This window comes from Nymphalis io, chromosome 26 (assembly GCF_905147045.1).
Source record: "Nymphalis io chromosome 26, ilAglIoxx1.1, whole genome shotgun sequence".
In the NCBI taxonomy this organism is placed as follows: Eukaryota; Metazoa; Arthropoda; class Insecta; order Lepidoptera; family Nymphalidae; genus Nymphalis; species Nymphalis io.
Genome location: NC_065913.1, coordinates 1,541,593 through 1,553,935, shown reverse-complemented (window position 1 = coordinate 1,553,935; position 12,343 = coordinate 1,541,593). Strand labels below are relative to the sequence as shown.

Below are 12,343 nucleotides of genomic sequence, written 5' to 3'. Positions count from 1 at the left end.
GCAAAATTTCAGTGAAATTAGACACATGCAGGTTTTCTCGCGATGTTTTCCTTCACCGTATAGCACGAGATTAGATTATAATCACAAATTAAGCACATGAAAATTCATTGATCATTGCCGGGTTTGAATCCACGATCATCGGCTAAGATCCACTGGGCCATCTCGGCTTCGTGTCTATACACGATGGTGAACTCTTATTATCAGACGGTCAATGTGTCCGCCTGACTTTTATAAGTAGTTAAAAAAAAACTGATTGAACTACGAGTATGATTTAACTAAATCTTTGAACTATATCCAAAACTTGAATATTGAAGTAAACAATGTTAGAGTATGCTAGCTAATAACATAATTGCAATAACTAAAGTAATACAAACTATGGCGCAGCGTAGATGTTGATATTTCGGACGTAATTATTACAAGATCTTTAAGATCGAAACTTTTACTGTACTCTTACTACTGTTGATATGGTTTTGTTACTATTGACAATCATCTCACGCTATTTGTTAAAATTAAATAAATATGTTCAATAATTTTATGAAATTTAAAATTACATATTACGTCAAAATCTTAATGCAATATAGATTACACTTAATTGTTGATCAAAATAAATAAATAACAGACCAGAAAATAACTGGCGAATAAAACTCAACACAACCTTATTATACTGTTGTCGTTTACAGTGTATGTTATATATAAACACACACAATACTATGGTTATCGTTGCTATTTTATTCCCAAGGTATTACATCGTGTAAAAACTGATTACTTTTATAATATCCTCGAGCACACAAATGTTTTAAAATTAAAAATAATTAAATTAAATTATATAACAATTTTCATTTATATTAAATGTCTGGAAGAAATAGCTAATTAGCCATAAGACCGCCTCTTGGATATGACATATGTAATCATATAATTTGTTTCAAGCATTTTTCTCTTCACATGTATTATAAAATAAAGTATTTTAATAAATATAAGCTTATTTATAAACGTCGCTAAGCGGCTGTATAGTTAAACAGCCATTTCGTTCTTTCTTTTATTATTGATTTGACATTCGAAAGAAGAAGACAGCATTGTTTTATTAATCACCTCCTAAGGTTTATAAGTATAAGCTTATTTCGCTACGATAGTTATTATTACCATTAAAAACATTAAAAAGGACACAGAATATCTTTTTAAATAGATCAATTATAATCATCAATCTATTATCTATCACAGTTATCTCATTCAAACTTGCTTAGTCAGCCATTATTGATCTATTACCATATATAAATATTGAAAAGCTCTCATGACAACTTACCATACTAATATATGCCACGATTTCTCGATAAAAAACAAAATGCTTTTAAGACAAGGGAAATTAAGAAAATATATTTGAAATTGGAATATGCAAATTTTAAACGAAAAAAATTCTATCCACATTCCTAATTGCTTGATCACTTAACAGGGTTTTTTATGATTGCTCTATAGTAAGATGGTTTATAAATAACTAATCTAGGGACATAAATCATCAATTCAAATGGATATAATTTATCTAGAGGTGCTATAAATGTAGCGGTTGACGATATTATTCTATTCAAGTATGAGAAATTACACTTATCTCCGATGTATAGTGGGTCGAGTGTTACCCACTTATCTTGTTCTGACCGCATCACTTGTGTCATCTATAAGTGCAGGGTTGCTGCCAAACGGTGAGCCAAAATTGCCCGTTTAGTATTGCCATTGTAACAAATATAAGTTGAATTAAAATGATTAAAATCCGTGTAGCGAACTAAAACAAATTGGGTAAATATTAACGTTTTTTTTTTTATTATTTTACAATATTGTATTGATCAAAAAAGATAACGTATTATCGCATTTAAAAACGAATATAATAAATGAAATAATTTAAACTAAAATATTTCTTCAGATTGCATTTCTGAATCTTTAAATCTAAATGACAAACAGATAGATACGACTTATTATAAAAAGAAAACATTAAATAGGCAAAGATTTCTGTTTTCTAATCCGCTTTCGCGAATAATTTGGGCTACACCCATTGAAATGTATATGTATATTTCGTGACTCCATCTACAGAATGTCTCAATCAATCGCTCCAATGTTCTACGTCGTTTATTTATATAGCCATTGTCTCTCTGATTGGGATGCCTAGTCAAATTCAAATAGGTTCGTTTTCTTTGTTAGGAAATCGATCTTTTTGATTGGGGTTTAGGCGTTTTCGTGAAAGAATTTCGTTGTTTTCTAAAGGAATTCTGATGAAAGATTTTGATACCTGAAAAGTACATTCGATTTCGTGATTCACGGATAGACTACGAAGGTAAGTTAGATAAATTTTACAGAATTCTTATACGATTTTGCTTAGCGAATTTACTGGTTTATCATAAGTGAGTCTTGGTACTATCGAAGGGTAAATTGGACATTTTAGAAGCTTGATTGCTGTAGTTTGAAAGTTGGACTTAAGTGTTCATTTTTAAAAAATCTTACGATAATTTGAACATGTTTTGATTCGTCATTCGTACTGTTATTCAGTATTGAAGAGAATATTAAGATTCAATAATAAATTAATTAAAAAGTTTCAACAATACAAACAAATTAAATGCTTTGTTGAGAAGACAATCAAAAACCAAGGTTTCAACTACAATAAATAAATATGTATTTATTCACCCTCCGAAATGATCCTCTGAGGTGGAATAAGCTTGGAAATTTCATTAATAGAACCGAAGAGATATATTAATAATGCGATATTTAATTAAAATTTCATACATTAATTTTGTTCAAATCTACCATAAAGCTTGGTAAAAGGGCGAATTCGTGAATGAGGTCTAACCTTTTGAATAACCTCAATATTGATTTACTAATGTAGCTATAGTCTGAATTAAGTATGAAGTAATTCTTCTTTATGTATCTTTAAATGTTGAAGGTATATATAATATATATAATATCATATTATATTCATTGACCAAAAAATTTTTAAAATGTCATTTTTGTCTGAAATAATTTAAGACTGATTTGGCTGTAAATACTTTTTTTTTTTTATATGTCCCGGGATGGCAAATGACTACTCCACCTGATGGTAAGTGGTAGTAGAGTCCAAACGCGACGACGGCCAGTACAGTCGGGAAGAATGTTCTGTACTAGCCGTCCCCAAGATGCCTCTTCACGCCTCGTTTGAAGGAACCCGGGTTGTAAGAGGAGGGGAACACGTGAGCTGGTAAGGAATTCCATTTTTTGGTAGTGCGACAAAGAAAGGAGTTGCTAAATTTCTTTGTGCGCGATGGAATTGATGTCACAGTTAGGCGGTGACATCGAGAACCAGCTCGCGTGGACTTAAGAAGGAAGGGGGAAGCAGGAATTAGAGAAAATAATTCCTCAGAGCACTCGCCGTGATACAGTCGATAGAAAGCGTTCAGTGCTGCTATCTCGCGATGCAATTTTAAAGGTTCAAGGGTGTTTGTGACCTTTACGTCGCCAATAATGCGTACGGCACGTCGCTGCAACTGGTCCAAGGCCTCCAGTACGTACTTAGCGGAGCCATCCCAAAGGTGCGAGCAATATTCAACGCAAGACCGTACCTGTGTTTTGTATAACAGGCACAGTTGTTGTGGCGTGAAAAAACGCCGCACCTTGTTCAGAACTCCGAGTTTCCGTGAAGCTGTTTTTATAATAGCCTCGATGTAATTCCTTGGACTAAGGTCGCAGCGAACGTCCATCCCCAGCATGGCGATTTTGCTTTGTATCATCAGCGGTGTGCCACAGAGGGAGGGAAGAGGGGAAATACACTGCCGGACAAGTCCTATAAACAACTGATGATGAGATAAACTGATTATTGCAAATTAAAATTAAACACAACACCAAAATTTTACAAAATACTTTTGGAAAAACCTTGACTTAAAATATATTTTAAGATATTTATATTCCACTTTCAGACGCAAGATTACGTTCTGATTCTTAATACTTTTTATAAAATAATCACTAAATTTAAGATACAGTTTCAACGAAGATTTTCAAAAAATAATTTCTTAAAGCATCAAAATGAGATTAAGCTATACTTAATGTTTCGCCAATGCCTTGCCAAATCACCAAAAAAGAACAATCTTTTTAAGGCTCTTTATCTCCGGGAGATATCTTCAGTTATTTTTTTATCTTTTGACCACCGTCACTCGTTAAAGCTTTTGACACTTCATTAATCAAAACTCCGCCCATCTATTTTTCCTCTTTAAGAATTTACGTTTAACTGTTTAATTCAGAAAAGCCTTATCAGGATTCTGAATGTCCTTTATGAACTTAATTCGAATCTGTTTTATAAAAAAACTTTCTAGTAAAGATGAAATCTGTTGTATTATTGTTTAATTTTTTGAAGTTTAATCGTTTTGTATAACATGGATAAATCTGTGATTTGTTTAAGAATTTACCAAACCATAATTAAGTTAAAGTTAACAATGATGAGCTAGGTACTATGTTATGTACAAGTACAAGTGTGGATCGCTGGAACCGTGGTGGTTTTAGTCGGTAAGAGTCCGACATAACCCTCCATGTATCATCAGATATAGAGGGTATCCATGATTCCCCGCGAAAAAAAAGGTACTATGTTATGATGAGAAAGATATGACAATAACATACAAAATGCTCCGTAACAGCCTGTGAATGTCCCACTGTTAACGGGCTAAAGGCCTCCTCTCCCTTTTTGAGGAGAAGGTTTAGATCTTAATCCACCACGCTGCTCCAGTGCGGGTTGGTGGAATACACATTTGGCAGAATTTCACTGACATTAGACACATGCAGGCTTCCTCACGATGATTTCCTTTACCGTGAAGCACGAGATGATGAATTATAATCACAAATTAAGCACATGAAAATTCAGTGGTGCTTGTCGGTGTTAGAACCCACGATCATCGTTTAATTCGCGATCTTACCACTGGGCCATCTCGGCCAAAACGCTCGTGTGTGATTATATATATTTTCTTTTTTATTTATTTCGAACAATTAATACGTATCACAAACGATATATACGATGGTAACTACAGTAATATTAAGCCGTGTTGTAGCTACTAATGCCCTCCTATTCTACAATACATTTAGTTATAATTTTAATTTAAACATTAAGGAATACAATACTAATAATAAAAATATAAAATAGACACGAAAATTTTTGGTAAACTGCTCATGATAATAATTATTATTCTAACATATTTTTTATAAAAATTCTGAAGCAAATAAATAGATACATAAATATGTTTTACAAAGTATACAATAAGGAAGGGATGGAGTAGAAAGGAAATATAAGATAGGTCAATGTTATACTGATCGTTAAGTAATAACTCATTCTCATCATATCCCAATTTGAGAATCAGTTGGTCATTTGCGTTTTACATTAGTAAGTCGTAAGTGAGTAAATATTCATCTTATTTATTCTGTTATATATAAATCTAGTAAATATAATGAACTAGCTCAATCAACCTTTACGAAACACAAAGACAGTTTTCCTTCCAACCTTTTGCGCTGTTAAATTATTAATGCAAAAATCTTACCCAAAGCGAATCCATCCTTAGCCCATTGCACCTGTCCAGCTAAATTCGCTACAGCACACTCTAATACCGCTTCTGAACCTTCTTGAACTCGAAGGCTTTTTGGTGGTACTCGAAAATATTGCTGTTGAAAGCAGTTGATTGTCGTGAGTGCTGGAACAAAGAAAAAACATTTAAGAAACTATAATAAATGAATTTTTAACATTTTGATATATAAAATCAATTTATTCACAATCTCTTATAAACATAAAGCATATTTCTTAAATAACGATTAAAATAACTGAAGCGATTGCATTTGCTAAAATAATTATCGTTTAATAGGAGAATTTAAAATATGAACGGTAGCTAAAATTAATTTTTATTACGTAAGAAAAACCATCTTGGAATGGTGGCAATAATCTTTAGATTGCTATGTTGAGACGCCGAAGTAAAAAATGACTCAGACTTCCTGACTCCAAAGGAAGTAACCAGACGAGATATTAATAAATCTTAATGATAAGTTCAACGACAGTCATTATAGCTATATAATAAAGTACCACCTATATAAGCAGAGCAATAGACATATTTAGATTTTTAAATCCATTTAAAATAATAAAGGAAAATGTGATTAAATTTACCAACACGAAACTAAGTAGGCTGTTTGCTACCTCGTTACGAATTAACCACCAAACCAATCGTAATGAGTTTAAACATAGAAGTAGTGCAGCTCCTGGTTTTGGACACATATATATTAATAACGGGACTTATTGGCAAAATAAATTTGATACGGATGCAAAAACCAGTAAAAGCAATATGACCGATAAAAGCAATTATTAGTGCAACTAAAAAATATATGCAAGATTTTTAGTAAAAATATTTCAGTCATTATACTAGTATATTAATGAATTTATTCAAAGGTTTTCAATGATAAAAAAGCTTGAACCTATTAATAGTTAACGAGCTCCAACCAGATGTTCCACAAAGGCGTAGATAATGAGTTTATGGTGAACAATTGAAAATCTGCCCTCCGGGAACGATCGACATATATTCAACATTGATTAGATTGAGAGGCAGGAAATTTTCGTTTTTAACGATTTGGCATTATTATTTCCCGTGACAAAAAAAACATATGAGATTTGAAAATAAATGATCAATTTTTCTCTTAAAATATTGAAAGAATGTAACAAATTTAATATCTCTCTCTAAATATACAAAACGATTTTAGTTTTTGTATTGACTTCGTGATCATATTATTGCTTGTATAAGTCCTTACAGTAATTGTATAATAAAAATTGATCATACATTGATTCTCAGATAGAATCCAATATTATTATTTCCTACTAGCTATTTAAGCAACTTGCTACTGAGAGAATAATGAGTTTTAATGTGAGTAATTTTGTGTTTATAATTAATCGCCTCGTTGTTTTCTTTCATTGTATCTCGTATAACCTGCATGTGTTATATATTCTGTCCCATAAAATCCGCTATTTCGCAGTGGAGAAGCGTGGAATTCAAACCCTTTTCTTACTATGAGGAATTTAATTGAGGAATAGGTAGGCGGACGAGCATATGGGCAAGTGGTCACCAAACGCCCTTAGACATTGGCATTGTAAGAAAGGTTAACCATCGCTTACATCACCAATGCGCCACCAACCTTGGGAACTAAGATGTTATGTCCCTTGTGCCTGAAATTACACTGGCTCACTCACCCTTCAAACCGAAACACAACAATACCAAGTACTGCTGTTTTGCGGTAGAATATCTGATGAGTGGGTGGTACCTACCCAGACGAGCTTGCACAAAGCCCTACTACCAGTAAACTTCCACTATGGGTCTATGTATATGGTTATAATTTAATAAAATAAAAAAAAATATATTTGTATTTACGAAACTGGAAAAACCCTCAGTAGCTATGTTTTTTAATTATTCTACGTTTATCTGCAATTGACTATTTTTGTGCTAATAAATGATTACCTATTTATTACGGGTAGATAACGTTGTTGTTTATTAATTATCAACACTTAGCTTGATGTTAGGGCTTTGTGCGAGTTCGTCTGCGTACACCACCAACCAACCACTCACTCAGCAAGTATTCTACCGCTATATGGCAATATCTTGTACTACTGTATTCTGTTTTCAGGATGAGTGCGCCAGTGTTACTACAAGCACAAGGCACGTAACATCTTAATTCCCAAGGTTGGTGGCGCATTGGCGATGTAAGGAACGGTTAATATTTCTTTCAGCGCCAATGTCCACGGTAGTAACCACTTGCTCTCGGTTAGCCAATTTGCACGTCAGCCAAATTTTTTATATAAAAAACAGACATAATAGGCATATCGGTCTCTTTGTGAAAACAGTGTTATATTTTCCTTTAGTGAAAAATATTTCTAAAAAAATCGTTTCGCTCCGAACATAATTCCATGCATATTTATATGAGCGTTAGTTTCGTGTGCCTCTCACGTTTTCTTTTGAGAGCTCTTAGCTCACATGAGGGGTCGTACGTTCTGCATAGTCTTGTTTTATGTAGCATATCTACACGTTTCTTTATTTAATTTGGGGTGAAATTTATTTTTGATAAAATATAACGTAATATTGAAACCGATATTTGTTGAATCTATAAAACAGTCTTTGAAATACATAAAATATATTTTAAATTAGTTATTTAAAAATATACATTATTTTAAAAATGCCTTATTAAAAACAACTACAAAAGAAAGACACAAAGGAACGCAAGGGGATTTTAAAAAGAGACAAAATACGGAAGAAACGAAAGTACTGTCAAAGTTGTATTTGTGAATAGAAATTTTAAAGAAAAAGTAAGATATCCTTATCAAAGCGAGTAAGACAAAAGGCACCATAAGGGAGCGAACGAGACAAAAAGCGTGATTTCTCGAAGGAGAGACAAAGAACACTTCATCGGCTAATACGATACGAGCAAGTGGGCGCCGAGTGTTCTTATAAGGCGACGCGACAAACTCTACAGAGGTGAACGCTCCTGGCGGTTTTTGTGGCACAAATCAGAAGATAAAAAAAACCTTTCCATTTTCAAAACTGTTTACTGATTAGATAAATATTTGTCGTGATTTAAGATTAGATGACAAACTCAACTCGAGATTGTGGTTTTGCGTTTTGTGATGAAAGATAACCTAAGAAAACCACAGAAGAAATTTGTAAACTTCCAAACACGTGAATATCTATTTGCAGTTCCGGAAGTTTCTAGAAGTATATTTGAAGGCTTTTTTTTCATTAATTTTATATCCAAAAGGTACATTCAAAATCAAAATAAACTTTATTAATGTAAACTCTTAAAAGTCCTTTTGAATCATAATATAAGATTGAATTTAATTTAAAGCTACCTCCAGTTCTGAACGAAGTTACACGATAACTGTTTTTCATTATATACAATTAAATAGATGTATCCTGTATGAAAATAAAAGAAACTAACTCCGAACCCCTATCATTCAAGAGGAATGTGATTTGGATAATCATACCAACCAGTAAGAGGAGCAACAACAATAATGCGATAATAATAGCTTAAGATACTACAGAAGGCTAGTTAGGAGATACACTGACAAGATGAACGCCTAATTTTCCCAAATAGCAGACCAATAGCTAGTTGACTTATATCATGTTGAAACGTAAAGTTTTATATAAAATAGGTAGGTTGACGGACTACGGGCTCTGATGGAACTCATTGTCCCTTTAAAAAATATGAATCATTCCTTTTCTCCACCAATGCCTTGCGAACTAAGATGTAATGTCCTTTGTGCTTGGAAATACACTGGCTCGCTCACCCTTCCGACCGGAACACAACAATATATATTGCTGTTTGGCAATAAAATATCTGATGTGCGTGCACAAAGTCCTCTCACCAAGTAGCTTCTGAATATATCCTTAGTGATAATATAAGTGATGATGGTTCAATAATTTGAAAGGAGCTACCTAATGTTTCTGGGTAATCTTGTTTGACAGCAACAACGCCATAAAGTTTAACACAGCGTTTTTCAATAACCAATATAAAGTAACAATATTACGAGTCTTGTTAAATAGCTTAATAGTTAAACGTGTTTCTATGTAAATTTTATTATAAAATAACGCAAATTTTATTCTTATATGTCAAACTAATTGGTACTAAAAATTCTTTGTCTGTTATGAAAACTGAAAAATGATATTATTCTTAAAATGTTTTATTCTTGTATAGCATAAGTAGGTAAGTTTTATCTTTATTCATATTTGTTGTTTTTATTATAAGTGTCAGAAAGTTTTATGCGACATTAAGTATAATAATCGTAATATTTAAAAGTTATACGCATCAAAATAGCGTATCACGGTTAGTTGGTTTTCGACACTTTTCATAATGAGTATTAATAAAAGACCCCATTTTTTATGCCCATATAGCAATATAAAAATTTTATTTATAATGCATGCGATTGAAGGAGTTTTTAATAACAGTAGAAATGTATATTGGCAAATAGACTACTAGATAAAACGGGTTATTTATCTCTGTCCATACGTATGGCATTATAAACTTATAAAGGATATAAATCATTATTTTAATTATTGTCAATGCACGACCGAACGTAAAATTACAATTACACTGATTCGGTCTTCCAACAGGAAAACAGATCTATAAAATATTGCTTATATGATGTCTGAGATCTCTTAAAGAAGGTTGAGGTCCTATTTCAAAGTGGGTTGCTTAACTCAAATCATATCGGCAAAAACCTACCATCATCTAAGACCAAAAGTCAATTCTATTATTATTATTATTATTACATCACATTTTATTATTATCAAAAAGGCAGAAAGTATTAATACCGATTCTATTGTCGTTTCTTAACAAAACTTGGTATAGCTATCTCGTTTTTTCGTAGTCTTATTAAAAAGGATAGCTTCAGTTCTAACAGCTTCGAATTTGGAATTACTTCAATCATAATACCGATGTTTGAATATTTATACCTCTGGCCGTTTCATAAGCCCGCTGTCGCTTGTAAATTATGGCATGTGTAAAGCATAGTTTACACTGTCAGCCTTAAGCACAGGATTCACATGCGAGCACGCTTAAATTAACTAGTCTGTTTGTTATTTCAATTGTCACTTGTGTGCACTAGCTTTTACACGCGACTTCGTGTTTGTAGGCAACAAACACGTTTGAGGTGTTATTTTTTTTGTACGTGGAATTTGAAGGCATTTTTTTAGTTAGTAATTAAAATATATTTACGAATGTTAGTATGATCGTATTTACATTTAATTTTGTGAGAAAAAAAACCTTATTTAAGTACATATTTATTTGGTGGTAGGGCTTTGTGTAAGTTCACCTGGGTAGGTACAACCTACTTATCACATTTTCTACCGCGCAACAGCAATTCATAGTAGATTAGTTTTCCGGTTTAAGGTCTGAGTGAGCCAGTGGTACTACAGGCACAAGGGACATAACATCTTAGTTCCCAAGGTTTGTGGCGCATTGGCGATGTATGGAAAAGCTTATATTTCTTACAGAGCCAATGTCAATTGACCACTTACCATCAGGTGGCCTATATGCTTTGCGTATTTTACATAAAAAGGATATATGTAGATGGTAATTTCGTGAACTTATCCGTGAAAACGCAAATCATTTCCAATTGTGTAAGTGTTCAGCACTTAGGGAAGCCAAACCAGTAGTAATTTATACATAAATAAATAATATGAGTTTATATATAGAATATTATTTATTAGCTTGTTTTTACTATAAGCTAGTATATATATTTAGAATTTAAAGTTGAATTTGAGGAAATTAAATTTCGATTTCTAAAACGTTTCCTAATGTATCGCTTCTTTTACATACATACATACATACTAACAACAAGAGACGATGTAAAAACACCTCTTCGTAAAAAACCTTTTTAAAAGAAATGTACAAGCAAACCGTAACGTTCCAAATTTAAAATTCCCACATTTCCCTCACCCTGTACCCTAGCACCCCTCCCTAACCAGTATCGATCTGATCCCAACACTAGCCAGCAAAATTCCTAATAACTTACCATTTAAGCTGAAGCGACCGCGTCGTTCTAAATTCAAAAGCAATAAGTGGTCGTACCGATCCCAGCGATCGACGCTACACATCACTATATAAGCTCGAAACATTGAAATATCGACTTTAAACGTAAAACTTTAGAGTTCAAATTAGTTTTATTTGGAACTATTGTAATTGTCAAGTTCCTTGATAATGATGAGTTTCTGGTTTTCATAATGAGTGCTATGTCGATAATCTTGTTATAAGAACGGAATGCATTGGGTGTTTTTCGTGTCAATCCTGCCGGTTGAAAATGTTAGGTTGTTTATAATGTACACTAGCTGGATGTTTTATAAATTGGAATAATTATACTCGCATTTAAGTGTAGTTAACCGCCATTTTGTAATATGTAGTAAAAATATGTCCTATTATCGATGTGTGAGTGTATTGTAATTATAGAATGTGGTATCAGGTGTTGGGTGTCAATTTATTGGTAACGCCAATTACCAATTATCCAAGGCATGATTGATCATTTGCCATGACATTAAATTTAGTATCTGCTATTAAAAAATATAAGTGAATTACATTAAATTTAGTTAAATAATGCTTCATTAAAACACGCTCTTAATAGTTTAAATTTAATAGTCAAGTTACTGAGAAGAACCGTCAAGAAACTTTCATTAACCGTTTACATGAAATACTTATATATTATATTTAATTCATTCATGTATATAAATCAATGGAATTCTACCATCAACCCACATTGCAGCACAGTGATGGAATATCCTCCAATCCTTTCTTCTGGCTGCTACAAGTACTTTATATATATATTTTTTATAGAATAGGA

General features: G+C 32.5%; 1 protein-coding gene across 3 annotated transcripts in view; it reads right to left on the bottom strand.

The window, feature by feature from the left end:
- The window catches only part of LOC126778423 (nephrin), a 236,331-nt gene that overhangs the window by 197,506 nt on the left and 26,482 nt on the right, over positions 1 to 12,343 (bottom strand). For all 3 annotated transcript variants that reach the window (XM_050501931.1, XM_050501929.1, XM_050501930.1), the window contains exon 3: positions 5,529 to 5,678. In XM_050501931.1, the coding sequence (XP_050357888.1) occupies positions 5,529 to 5,678 (150 nt within the window). The remainder of the gene's footprint in view (positions 1 to 5,528; positions 5,679 to 12,343) is intronic.